The 13,890-nt window shown below is 45.4% G+C and overlaps 1 protein-coding gene across 4 annotated transcripts in view; it reads left to right on the top strand.

Annotated features, from left to right (window-relative positions):
• LOC122940139 (alpha-2-macroglobulin-like) overlaps positions 1-13,890 on the top strand; it is a 196,390-nt gene that overhangs the window by 45,841 nt on the left and 136,659 nt on the right. For all 4 annotated transcript variants that reach the window (XM_044296528.1, XM_044296526.1, XM_044296529.1 and 1 more), the window contains exon 13: positions 12,856-12,922. In XM_044296528.1, the coding sequence (XP_044152463.1) occupies positions 12,856-12,922 (67 nt within the window). The remainder of the gene's footprint in view (positions 1-12,855; positions 12,923-13,890) is intronic.

The raw sequence follows: 13,890 nt of genomic DNA, 5'->3' as shown, positions 1-13,890 counted from the left end.
CGGGAGAAGTAAGGCAATGTGTTTTGGGGTGTCATTTTACATATACCCATGCTGGGTGAGAGAAATATCTTGGTCAAATGCCAACTTTGTATAAAAAAATGGGAAAAGTTGTCTTTTGCCAAGATATTTCTCTCACCCAGCATGGGTATATGTAAAATGACACCCCAAAACACATTCCCCAACTTCTCCTGAGTACGGCGATACCAGATGTGTGTCACTTTTTTGCCGCCTAGGTGGGCAAAGGGGCACACATTCCAAAGAGCACCTTTCGGATTTCACAGGCCATTTTTTACACATTTTGATTTCAAACTACTAACCACACATTAGGGGCCCTAGAATGCCAGGGCAGTATAACTTCCCCACAAGTGACCCCATTTTGGAAAGAAGACACCCCAAGGTATTTCGTGATGGGCATAGTGAGTTCATGGAAGTTTTTATTTTTTGTCACAAGTTAGCGGAAAATGATGATTTTTTTTTTTTTTTTTTTTTTTTTTTTTTCTTACAAAGTCTCATATTCCACTGACTTGTGACAAAAAATAAAAAATTCCAGGAACTCGCCATGCCCCTCACGGAATACCTTGGGGTGTCTTCTTTCCAAAATGGGGTCACTTGTGGGGTAGTTATACTGCCCTGGCAATTTAGGGGCCCTAATGTGTGCGAAGTAGTTTGAAATCAAAATCTGTAAAAAATGGCCAGTGAAATCCTAAAGGTGCTCTTTGGAATGTGGGCCCCTTTGCCCACCTAGGCTGCAAAAAAGTGTTACACATCTGGTATCGCCGTACTCAGGAGAAGTTGGGCAATGTGTTTTGGGGTGTCATTTTACATATACCCATGCTGGGTGAGATAAATATCTTGGTCAAATGCCAACTTTGTATAAAAAAATGGGAAAAGTTGTCTTTTGCCAAAATATTTCTCTCACCCAGCATGGGTATATGTAAAATGACACCCCAAAACACATTCCCCAACTTCTCCTGAGTACGGCGATACCAGATGTGTGTCACTTTTTTGCCGCCTAGGTGGGCAAAGGGGCACACATTCCAAAGAGCACCTTTCGGATTTCACAGGCCATTTTTTACACATTTTGATTTCAAACTACTAACCACACATTAGGGGCCCTAGAATGCCAGGGCAGTATAACTTCCCCACAAGTGACCCCATTTTGGAAAGAAGACACCCCAAGGTATTTCGTGATGGGCATAGTGAGTTCATGGAAGTTTTTATTTTTTGTCACAAGTTAGTGGAATATGAGACTTTGTAAGAAAAAAAAAAAAATCATAATTTTCCGCTAACTTGTGACAAAAAATAAAAAGTTCTATGAACTCACTATGCCCATCAGCGAATACCTTAGGGTGTCTACTTTCCGAAATGGGGTCATTTGTGGGGGGTTTCTACTGTCTGGGCATTGTAGAACCTCAGGAAACATGACAGGTGCTCAGAAAGTCAGAGCTGCTTCAAAAAGCGGAAATTCACATTTTTGTACCATAGTTTGTAAACGCTATAACTTTTACCCAAACCATTTTTTTTTTTTACCCAAACATTTTTTTTTAATCAAAGACATGTAGAACAATAAATTTAGTGAAAAATTTATATATGGATGTGGTTTTTTTTGCAAAATTTTACAACTGAAAGTGAAAAATGTCATTTTTTTGCAAAAAAAATCGTTAAATTTCGATTAATAACAAAAAAAGTAAAACTGTCAGCAGCAATGAAATACCACCAAATGAAAGCTCTATTAGTGAGAAGAAAAGGAGGTAAAATTAATTTGGGTGGTAAGTTGCATGACCGAGCAATAAACCGCTAAAGTTGTGGAGTGCCGATTTGTAAAAAAGGGCCTGGTCACTAGGGGGGTATAAACCTGTGGTCCTTAAGTGGTTAATTTTTGAGGCGGAGCAGGCCTCATCATTAATTAAATGCCTTTCCAGCAGTCCATGCGCCAGACTGAAATCTATGGCAGTACATATTCTGACATAAATAATGATGAATGCCAACAGCCCCGTCCACGCTCCAGCATCATCACACACCCTTTATGGAAACCTGGCAAAGGTGGTGTAAAACTGCCAGATGCAACTACAAAAGTTGCCATGGAATTTTAAAAGTTGCATAAGCTGGTTTTGCAACTTTATGAAGCCAGAAAAATGGCGTGGGAGAATGATAAATTCCCCCCAAAGTTTCAACCACAAATCAGAGAAAAAAAAAAGATCAAAGAAAAATAAGCTGCTCCAAAAAAGCAAAAACAAACTTATACTTCTAGTACATACAGTAAATAGGGAGTGTATTAGAATACATACAAAGAACTGATTGGCTCAAGAGTCCCAAAGTTGAAATCCTCAAATGATCCGCAGCACTGCTTATAGTTTTAAAGCACCAAGTGTGTCTATTCACCAAAAAGCATCATAACAGATCATCGTTTCGACTCTAGTGAGTTTTTTCAAGCCTTGAAAAAGACTCACTAGAGTCAAAACATTACTTTGTTATGATGCTTTTTGGCGAATAAACACACTTGGTGCTTTGAAACTATAAGGATCATTTATGGATTTGTGCAATAGAATACATACAGTACAGGTACAGAGCAGCACAGTACATATAGTACTAGTAGCGTGCAGTACAGTACATGTAGTACAAGTAGATAGCAGTACAGTGCATGTCAGACAGGTAAAGTTCAATATAGTACATGTAGTACAGGTAGAGACATGTGGTGCAAATAGAGCGCAGTACATGTATTACAGGTACAGGGCAGTGCAGTACATGCAATACAGTACAGTACCATGCATCTAGTATGGGCAGAGAGCAGTACAGTACATTAGTATGGTAGAAAGCAGTATACATGCAGTAGTAATGGTAGTTAGCTGTACACTATATACCTTGAAGTATGATGCAGTGGCCCAGAATTGGGTATTTGAAATTAGTTTTTGCTGAATGATATTAATTAATGAACTTGAATTCATTGTATTACCCAATATGGTCTTGTATGGATCTGCAAGGGGTTAACTACCCTGACTCAGGCCTTGTAGAAATCTTGGAGATAGACTTATCTCCACCCCCAATAGTGTGTTAACTGAGGAAGTGGTAGAAGCTACATGTGCTCACTCCTCAGAGGACTAGGCCTACGTCCCAGAAAATCACTGATATGTGTACATCAAGAAAGCCATCCCTACTTTACAGTACACCAGAGAGAGAAAGAAAGAACCTAGAAGGTCCTGATTCTGCATGGCTGAGCATTGGAGTCAGTGTATAAGGTATTTGCTTTTTAAGGCTGATGGAGACTTTACTGCGAGAGGGACAATACTAATACACTTTTCACAGTTGGACACAGTCTGGTCCTCATCCAAAGGGTCCATTCACACGTCCGCAATTCCGTTCCCGCCCCAAAAAAATAGAACATGTCTTATTCTTGTCCGGACAAGAATAGGCATATTCGGACAAGAATCGGTAATTGCGGACAAGAATAGGCATATTCTATTAGTGCCGGCAATGTGCAGTCCGAAAATGAGGAACGCACATTGCCGCTGTCCGTGTTTTGTGGATCCGCAAAACAGGTTGCGGACGTGTGAATGGACCCTAATCCTGTGCCCCTCAGCTGGGAAATATAGACACATTTACATCGCAAGAACTTTATTGGCAGCTTTAGTTTCTGCAGAAAGAGATTTTGGAAACATAGAAAGGAGGAGTACTACAACCCCCATCATTGCTTAAATCCAAACAATGCTATCTGGGAAGATTTGCACTTTGAATTGTTTGGAACAGTGTTTAATACTACTGGATGTACTACAACTCCCATTCTGCACTTTAGTAAAGAGAGACTTGTCTATGTTCTACAACTGGCCTGGTCACTGACTCCAGCACCATCTACCAACCACTGAACCTACATCTCCTGCCTTGCATCCACAACACTAAGCAGCTCCACTGAGTTCTTTGGGACATCTTGAGGGCAAAGCAGTTCAACAGAACTACAGAGCTCGCACAGCTGCTAAACCCTGATGCTTCTAATAAAAATGGTATTTGCAGCATCCAAAGCATGTATGCACCAGGTAAGAGACGTGACCATCAACCTGGCTCAATATCCAGGAAATAGCAAGCACAAAAATATCAAAGGAGGAAAGACAGTGAGATGGGGCAATGCCTCTAAACGGAACCAGTCATATTGAAAATGCTATCTAATCTACCACAGTCATTTTATAGAACAGGAGGAGCTGAGCAGTTTGAAATATAATTGTAATTATAACTTGTGATTTAATGCTTGAAATCCCTTCTCTTTCTATGCTTAGGACTGGAGTCCCGTGTGCAGTCTTAGCAGTGATTGACAGGCTTCCCTGTATGAATGTGCATCCAGAAATACAGTAGCTGTCAATCACTTACTACGACCACTCACTGGATGCCTAAAAATAGAAAGAACAGATTAGTAATGGACGAACATCGGCCAGGATGGTTTGCGAACGCATCAAATGTTCGCGAACTGCGCGTTCGTGGCGGGCCCCTCTGACTTTAATAGCAGGCGAACCTGAAAAACCTTCAGGTCCTATTTGCAGCCACCAAATACTTACTAGAAGTGCACAAATAGTCCCACAACATGGACAGTGACATGCCAGAGGGGGATCAATGACCAAAATTCCCACAATAAATATGTATTTTAATCAGGGGCCATTTTTATGCGTCTTAAAGGGAAACTCTCAAAAATGTGCCCTGCTGGAGCCTAGAACATTTTTAGGCCTTCACCTGACAGAAAAGAACGTGTGGCTGAAGGCAGGGCCGGCTCCGGGTTCATGTGGGCCCTTGGGCGATAAATTCCAGTGGGCCCCCTTGAGGCATTTTTGTACATTTACATGTCCCTCTATTGTTCCCACATGGTATAATGACCACCAGTGGCCCCTATACAGTATAATGACCACTAATGGCCCTTCACACAGTACAATGACCCCCCTATGCTTCCAAACACAGTATAATGACCCCCAGTGTCCCCACACACAGTATAATGACCCCACAGTGGCCCTCTATTCAGAATAATAACCACCAGTCGCTACCCCATTCAGAATAATGACCCCCAGTGGCTGCATATACTGTATGGAGGGGGCACTGGGGGTCATTATATTGAATGGGGGCTCTGGTGGTCATCCTACTAAATGGAGGGTCATTGGAGATCATTATACTAAATGGGGGGCACTGGGGGTTATTATACTGTGTAAGGGGCCCTCACAGTGTAATGACCCCCAGTGGCCCCCTCACATACCTATCATTGCTGGAGCGCAGGGGAGCCGGTGGTCCTGTCATTCACTAACCGCAGCTCCCTGCGCTCCTTCTCTCCTCAGGCCCACTGCAGCAGTGAGACACACGTCATGAAGTCACTGCTAGGCCGGGCCTGGAGGAGAGAAGGAGCTGTGCAGTCATGTAGCTGGAACTGACTGGGCCCCACAGAAAATTTTAGTACGCCCCCCGCGCACGTTTTTCCTATCGGTTTCATGTATAAAAATGTACAGCACTCCACGTTTTTGTATCCTGCAGAGTCCAGTAAAAAAATGAATACGTTAACATATATATATTTTTTGCAATGGAACTGTTTGTTGAACGGACGCCACTGTACGGCATCAGTCTGAGGCATCTGTTAACGTATACATTTTTGGGATGCATTAAATGGATGGCAAAAATGGGATGTGAACCCAACCTTAGTATGAGAATAAGCACCAGTACACAGCGGAGCAGCGGGGCGGAGAGGGGATGCTCCATGTACAGACAGAGCGCTACCTGCTCCTGCTGGTCAGGGATGAGGACTGTGTTTCCCAAGGATCATTTATCTACTGGAAAATACAGGGAACAGTATAATACACTAGAATCTATATAATCTAAAAGATATTAGCCCTACCCCCGAATAATAATACAATTAGGGGGTCATTTATTATATAGAAATATGTCTATATTAGGCGTATTTCTGACACAGAATGTGGCGTAAAGGTGCTTAGCACTGCAATCTGCATCTTTTTCCCGCTCATGACAGGTCTAAAAAAGGTGGCGTGGGCAGGGAAAGGGATACAGTTATGGTCATAAAGTTATTGGATACCACCGCCATACAGTGACCGGATAACACCTCTGTACAGTGACCAGATAACACTGCCATTCAGTGACCGGATAACACCTCTGTACAGTGACCAGATAACACTGCCATTCAGTGACCGGATAAAATGATATAAGAGGGCACAGTACAGGGAATGACTAGGGGCACTGTACAGGGTGTGGTAAGAGGGCACAATGCAGGGTATAATGGGGCACAGTACAGGGTGAGGGGCACAGTATGGGGTGGGTGGCACAGTACAGGGTGGGGGGCACATTCACATGACCCTGTGATGTTAGAAGGTCCTTATGGTGAATTTGGTTCAGACTCCACCATAATGAGAGGCAGAGGAGTGAGACAGGGGCCCAGGCCCTTGATGGACAGGATGGGTGAACACAGCAAGTAGGTGGAAGGGGCTCTGAGGGGGATTCATACAAGAAGTAGTGGCAGGAGGGTCTGTGCAGGGCAACAACAGGAGATAGGAGGGTGGAACAGGAGCTCTGGATACATGAGGGAGGAAAGGAGACACAAGGGGATCCATGAGGATGAGATAGGACAGGATATGGGGGGGGGCAGGTGTCATGGAGGCAAACTACTTAATGAAGCAGTAAAACAACTAAATAGCATGAAGCAGAATCCAGCAGAAGCTTGAAGATTTCCCCTCCCCCTCTTGTCCCAAAGAGAAGAAGCAGTCACAGTGCAGACTCAATGACAAACTGTGCGTGTCTGAAGCTTGTAAGGATACCTGCTGCTCTGCTGAACGGAGTGAAGAGGGGGCGTGTCTGAAGCTCTGAAGCAGCCAGCCTCATGTGACTCAGAGGGCCCACCAGCGGGGTACTGCCTAAGTGAAATGCCAGAACTGAGTTCTTCCATCTGTATTGATGGAAGTGGTCATAGCAGCTCAGTGGGCCCCCTCAGGAGCAGTGGGCCCCGGAATTTGCCTGGGTTTGCCGGGTGCTGACACCGGCCCTGGCTAGAGATACATTAGGCGGTCACTGGATAAAAATTTTGCTGTAGGCCACTGAAGTACAGGCCTTAAAAATTAGGCATTAACCTGGCAGAAAATAACTTGTGATTTATGTGGCTGGAGGTACATTAGGCGGTCACTGGATAAAATTTTTACTGTAGGCCAGATCCATGCCTCATTCATTTTTTGAAATGTGAGGTAGTCCACACTGTTGTGAGCTAGGCTAGTGCGCTTATCGGTCACGATTTCCCCTGCTGCGATGAACGTCCTTTCGGACAGGACACTTGACGAGGGGCAAGCCAAGAGTTCCATGGCAAAATGTGCTAGCTATGGCCAGAGGTCAAGCCTGCACACCCAGTAGTCCAGGGGCTTCTCGCTTCTGCGAGCTTTGCCTGCTTCTTCTCTTTCTCCAGCCTCTCTGCTGCTCCATCTCTCACTCTGAACTCCCCTTTCTCTCTCCTCTTTCTCTCTTGTGGGCACCCACGTGACGTACATCAACACATCATCATCGTCAGCTTCACCACCACTGACATTTGAGATCTCAGAGTAGGCAGCAACAGCGGGGGCCTCCCTGCCTTGGCTGATATGGGTACTGTCGTCAGACCGCTGGGTGGTGGCCGTTGCTACCTCATCCGATGTCAAGAATTGCTGCGCATCGGTAAGGTCTGGGAATGAATGGGAAAATAATTTCCTCTGACTCCAGTAAAGGGGCTATGTTGGTGGTGGTTCTGGTGTATTTGGGGGTGCACACAGCAGAGAGTGAGTGAGTAGGGTGCAGATACAGAGGATGAGGAGGGTGCAGAAGCGGAAGGGTGAGTGAGCCACTCAAACAACTCTGGTGCGCCCTTTGAAGTAATCGCACGCGCCTTCTGCAACTTCTCACTTAGGCTCCAGCCTGGTGCACCTGCCCGACCCCTACCACCCCTGCGGAACGGCATGCCTCTTCCTCTGCCTGTCATTTTCAAAATGACCCTGTGCCTAAATGTCTAGAGAAGAGCAGTATTTGTGGAAGCAGTTATATTGCAGGCCTCAATCAATATTTGGTGGAAACAGGTATATCAAACCCCTTAGGCCTCATGCACACGACCGTTGTGTGCATCCGTGGCCGTTGTGCTGTTTTCCGTTTTTTTTCGCGGACCCATTGACTTTCAATAGGTCCGTAGAAAAATCGGAAAATGCACCGTTTTGCAGCCGAGACCGTGATCCGTGTTTCCTGTCCGTCAAAAAAATATGACCTGTCCTATTTTTTTGATGGACAACGGTTCACGGACCCATTCAAGTCAATGGGTCTGTGAAAGAACACGGATGCACACAAGATTGGCATCCGTGTCCGTGATCCGTGGCCATAGGTTACTTTCATACAGACGGATCCGAAGATCCGTCTGCATAAAAGCTTTTTCAGAGGTGAAAACTCAGATCCGACAGTATATTCTAACACAGAGGCGTTCCCATGGTGATGGGGACGCTTCAGGTTAGAATATACTGAAAAACTGTGTACATGACTGCCCCCCCCTGTTTTTAACTCATTGGTGGCCAGTGCGGCCGCCCCCCCCTTCCCTCCCCTGTAGTTAACTCATTGGTGTCCAGTGGGCCCCCCTCCCTCCCCTGTAGTTAACTCATTGGTGTCCAGTGGGCCCCCCTCCCTCCGCTGTAGATAACTCATTGGTGTCCAGTGGGCCCCCCCTCCCTCCGCTGTAGATAACTCATTGGTGGCCAGTGGGCCCTCTCCCCTCCCTCCCCCTCCTAATTACAATCGCCCCCCCTTTCATTGGTGGCAGTGGAGAGTACCGATCGGAGTCCCAGTGTAATCGCTGGGGCTCCGATCGGTAACCATGGCAACCGGGACGCTACTGCAGTCCCGGTTGCCATGGTTACTTAGCAATTTGTAGAAGCTTCATACTTACCTGCGAGCAGCGATGTCTGTGACCGGCCGGAGCTCCTCCTACTGGTAAGTGACAGGTCTGTGCTATAGGCAATGCGCGCACAGACCTTTCACTTACCAGTAGGAGGAGCTCCCGGCCGGTCACAGACATCGCAGCTCGCTGGTAAGTATGAAGCTTCTACAAATTGCTAAGCAACCATGGCAACCGGGACTGCAGTAGCGTCCCGGTTGCCATGGTTACCGATCGGAGCCCCAGCGATTACACCGGGACTCCGATCGGTACTCTCCACTGCCACCAATGAAAGGGGGGGCGATTTTAATTAGGAGGGGGAGGGAGGGGAGAGGGCCCACTGGCCACCAATGAGTTATCTACAGCGGAGGGAGGGGGGGCCCACTGGCCACCAACAAGTTATCTACAGCGGAGGGAGGGGGGGGCCACTGGACACAAACGAGTTATCTACAGCGGAGGGAGGGGGGCCACTGGACACCAACGAGTTATCTACAGCGGAGGGAGGGGGGCCCACTGGCCACCAACGAGTTATCTACAGTGGAGGGAGGGGGGGCCACTGGACACCAATGAGTTAACTACAGGGGAGGGAGGGGGGCCCACTGGACACCAATGAGTTAACTACAGGGGAGGGAGGGGGGCCCACTGGACACCAATGAGTTAACTACAGGGGAGGGAGGGGGGGCCCACTGGACACCAATGAGTTAAAAACGGGGGGGGGGGTCTGCCCCCTGCTGCCAGGCAGCAGGGGGCAGTCATGTACACAGTTTTTCAGTATATTCTAACCTGAAGCGTCCCCATCACCATGGGAACGCCTCTGTGTTAGAATATACTGTCGGATCTGAGTTTCACGATGTAGCTCATATCCGACAGTATATTCTAACATACAGGGAGTGCAGAATTATTAGGCAAATATAATTCTGTAAAGAGGATTTTGACCACATCATCCTCTTTATGCATGTTGTCTTACTCCAAGCTGTATAGGCTCGAAAGCCTACTACCAATTAAGCATATTAGGTGATGGGCATCTCTGTAATGAGAAGGGGTGTGGTCTAATGACATCAACACCCTATATCAGGTGTGCATAATTATTAGGCAACTTCCTTTCCTTTGGCAAAATGGGTCAAAAGAAGGACTTGACCGGCTCAGAAAAGGCAAAAATAGTGAGATATCTTGCAGAGGGATGCAGCACTCTTAAAATTGCAAAGCTTCTGAAGCGTGATCATCGAACAATCAAGCGTTTCATTCAAAATAGTCAACAGGGTCGCAAGAAGCGTGTGGAAAAACCAAGGCGCAAAATAACTGCCCATGAACTGAGAAAAGTCAAGCGTGCAGCTGCCACGATGCCACTTGCCACCAGTTTGGCCATATTTCAGAGCTGCAACATCACTGGAGTGCCCAAAAGCACAAGGTGTGCAATACTCAGAGACATGGCCAAGGTAAGAAAGGCTGAAAGACGACCACCACTGAACAAGACACACAAGACTGATTTTTCTAAGGTTTTATGGACTGATGAAATGAGAGTGAGTCTTGATGGGCCCGTGGCTGGATTGGTAAAGGGCAGAGAGCTCCAGTCCGACTCAGACGCCAGAAAGGTGGAGGTGGAGTACTGGTTTGGGCTGGTATTATCAAAGATGAGCTTGTGGGGCCTTTTCGGGTTGAGGATGGAGTCAAGCTCAACTCCCAGTCCTACTGCCAGTTTCTGGAAGACACCTTCTTCAAGCAGTGGTATAGGAAGAAGTCTGCATCCTTCAAGAAAAACATGATTTTCATGCAGGACAATGCTCCATCACATGCGTCCAAGTACTCCACAGCGTGGCTGGCAAGAAAGGGTATAAAAGAAGAAAATCTAATGACATGGCCTCCTTGTTCACCTGATCTGAACCCCATTGAGAACCTGTGGTCCATCATCAAATGTGAGATTTACAAGGAGGGAAAACAGTACACCTCTCTGAACAGTGTCTGGGAGGCTGTGGTTGCTGCTGCACGCAATGTTGATGGTGAACAGATCAAAACACTGACAGAATCCATGGAAGGCAGGCTTTTGAGTGTCCTTGCAAAGAAAGGTGGCTATATTGGTCACTGATTTGTTTTTGTTTTGTTTTTGAATGTCAGAAATGTATATTTGTGAATGTTGAGATGTTATATTGGTTTCACTGGTAAAAATAAATAATTGAAATGGGTATATATTTGTTTTTTGTTAAGTTGCCTAATAATTATGCACAGTAATAGTCACCTGCACACACAGATATCCCCCTAAAATAGCTAAAGCTAAAAACAAACTAAAAACTACTTCCAAAAATATTCAGCTTTGATATTAATGAGTTTTTTGGGTTCATTGAGAACATGGTTGTTGTTCAATAATAAAATTAATCCTCAAAAATACAACTTGCCTAATAATTCTGCACTCCCTGTAGAGGCGTTCCCATGGTGATGGGGACGCTTCAAGTTAAAATGTTCAGGTGTCCACCTGGCCGTGCGGAGGCAAGCGGATCCGTCCAGACTTACAATGTAAGTCAATGGGGACGGATCCGTTTGCAATAGCACCATATTGTGTCAACGTCAAACGGATCCGTCCCCATTGACTTGCATTGTAATTCAGGACGGATCCGTTTGGCTCCGCACGGCCAGGCGGACACCAAAACGACTTTTTTTCATGTCCGTGGATCCTCCAAAAATCAAGGAAGACCCACGGACGAAAAAACGGTCACGGATCACGGACCTACGGACCCCGTTTTTGCGGACCGTGAAAAAAAACTGTCGTGTGCATGAGGCCTTAATCAGTATTTTGTGGAAGCAGGTATATCACAGCCCTCAATCAATATTTTGTGGAAGCAGGTATATCAAACCCCTTAATCAGTATTTTGTGGAAGCAGGTATATCGCACCCCTCAATTTATTTATATCACAATAACAGTTATATCACACCACCCTGTTTATTTGGGGCAGCAGGTATATTGCAGCCCTCAATCAGTATTTTGTGGAAGAAAGTATATCGCACCCCTCAATCAGTTTTTGGGGTGTAACAGGTACATATATCACACCCGTTGCAAATAGTTGTTCCAATAGCGCTTGTCCCTCTATATAGCTGCAGTATCGCAGCAGAACCGCACACAATTGCTGAACAGTACAAATGCACCATAATAAACTTTCTATGTTAGAAAGTATATTCTAGTTATATCACACCTATCGATAGCACACCTATACCAGTCCTTAAAAGGACATTTGTGGCCCTATTAGCTAGCATTTGGTCTCCCTAACAGCCTGTCCCAACTTCTCCCTACACTGGCCAAACACAGAATGTAAAATGGCTGCCAGATCGGGTTCTTTTATAGGGTGGGGGTGTGTTCATGTGCTGAAACGTCTCAATTGGCTGTCCTGTCCCACCTGATGGATGTGTCATGGGTCAAAGCTCGGTGCAATGCAAAAGAATATGGCGCCGCAAAACGACCGCCGGACGAAATGCAAGGCCATCTCTAGAACAGATATTTAAATTCATAAGGTTGTACTGAATAATTTGCTACAAAACTATGTATCAATCTGCTCAGCTCCTCCTGCTCCATAACCTGCTGCTGACAGATTGGAACGCATGTTGGACCTGACAGTTTCTCATCGACTTCAGTGGTTTCTATGTAATACTACATGTTGCTGTAGGACAGGGGTCAGCAAACTTCAGCACTCCTACTGCTGTGAAACTACAACTCCCAGCCTTCAAATTTACTCAGCTTTTCTTGTAACTCCCTCAGAATTGAAAGGAGGATTGTGGGAGTTGTAGTTTTAGAACAGCTGGAGTGCCAGAGGTTGCTGGTCCCTGCTGTAGGAGATCTATCTAGCTTTCCTTGATGATAACAGCTGGGAATTTCAACAGGGGTCCCTCCCTCTAAAGCTGCCAAATATAAAGGTTTAATCAGCCAATTTATATTTTTTACTGTACTTAATCTTACAAATTTTCATTTTTAGGTCATTACGAGATTTTCTATAAAATACTCTGGACAGCTGGAAATACCATTAGGAATTATAGATAAAGGTAAGAAATTACATAACTTTACCATCTCTATAGGGACCCCCAGTTGATAAGACACAGATAACTAATACTGTCTATTTATGTGATTGTGTATCAGCATGCATTTGCCTATGTACTCTACCATATGTTTACTAATATAATAGTAGAATTAGTAGTAAATGGTGGCATTACTTGAGCACTTTACTGTATGTTGGTTTTGAACAATGAATTGTGGTTGTAGTAGCTATGTATGTATGAATTAATGATTACTTGTCAGGTACTTAAAGGATAACTGTCATGTTTTTATAAAAAAAAATCTATTTTAGCATATGTTACTGCTGCAGCAGCATTATGCATAAAGCAATGTCTAGTTTCTTCAAATGCCACTGTTTTCCTTGAATTTTCCCCTTAGTTACGGCTGTTTTGAATCCTACAATATGAGGATCTTCTCAAGATGGCTCCTCTGCCAGTTCTCTGAGGCCAAAACTAACTTCCCTCACTTCCCATACACACTTGCTGTAGTCAGCAGCTTCCTGCCAGCCAATCAGATTGGATTACTGAGAGACACGCCTCCTCACTCTGAAGACTAATGCAGCTATGCAGTGTGGAGCACCGCCTGTCACGACCATGGTTATGGTCGTGACTCTTTGGTCGCATGCAGTTGTCAGCGGTTTCTTTTTGTTGTCAATCACAGGTGAGGGCTCTGTGGATGTTGCCTCACGTGTGGTTGCCGCTGGCAACATGATGTGCTTGGCAGTGTAGCAGCTGGAGCTGGTTGCTAGGCTGCTCGCTGTCATTGCATGCGGTTGCACCTGGCAACCTGTCTATGTAGGTGTGCTTTGTGTCTGTTTGTTGTGCACGAGGTTTATGTATGGGTGCAAGTCCCCTTTAAGTGGCTGTCTTCCCTTCCCTGGTGTGGGAAGGGTTAATTTCCTTCTTAGTGTGTGTGCACTGGGTGTGTCTGTGTGGGTGTGGCTACATGGGCTATTTAG

This window comes from Bufo gargarizans, chromosome 6, assembly GCF_014858855.1.
Source record: "Bufo gargarizans isolate SCDJY-AF-19 chromosome 6, ASM1485885v1, whole genome shotgun sequence".
Lineage (NCBI taxonomy): Eukaryota > Metazoa > Chordata > Amphibia > Anura > Bufonidae > Bufo > Bufo gargarizans.
The sequence above is the reverse complement of the archived record's forward strand: the minus strand, read 5'-3'. Positions and strand labels throughout refer to the sequence as shown.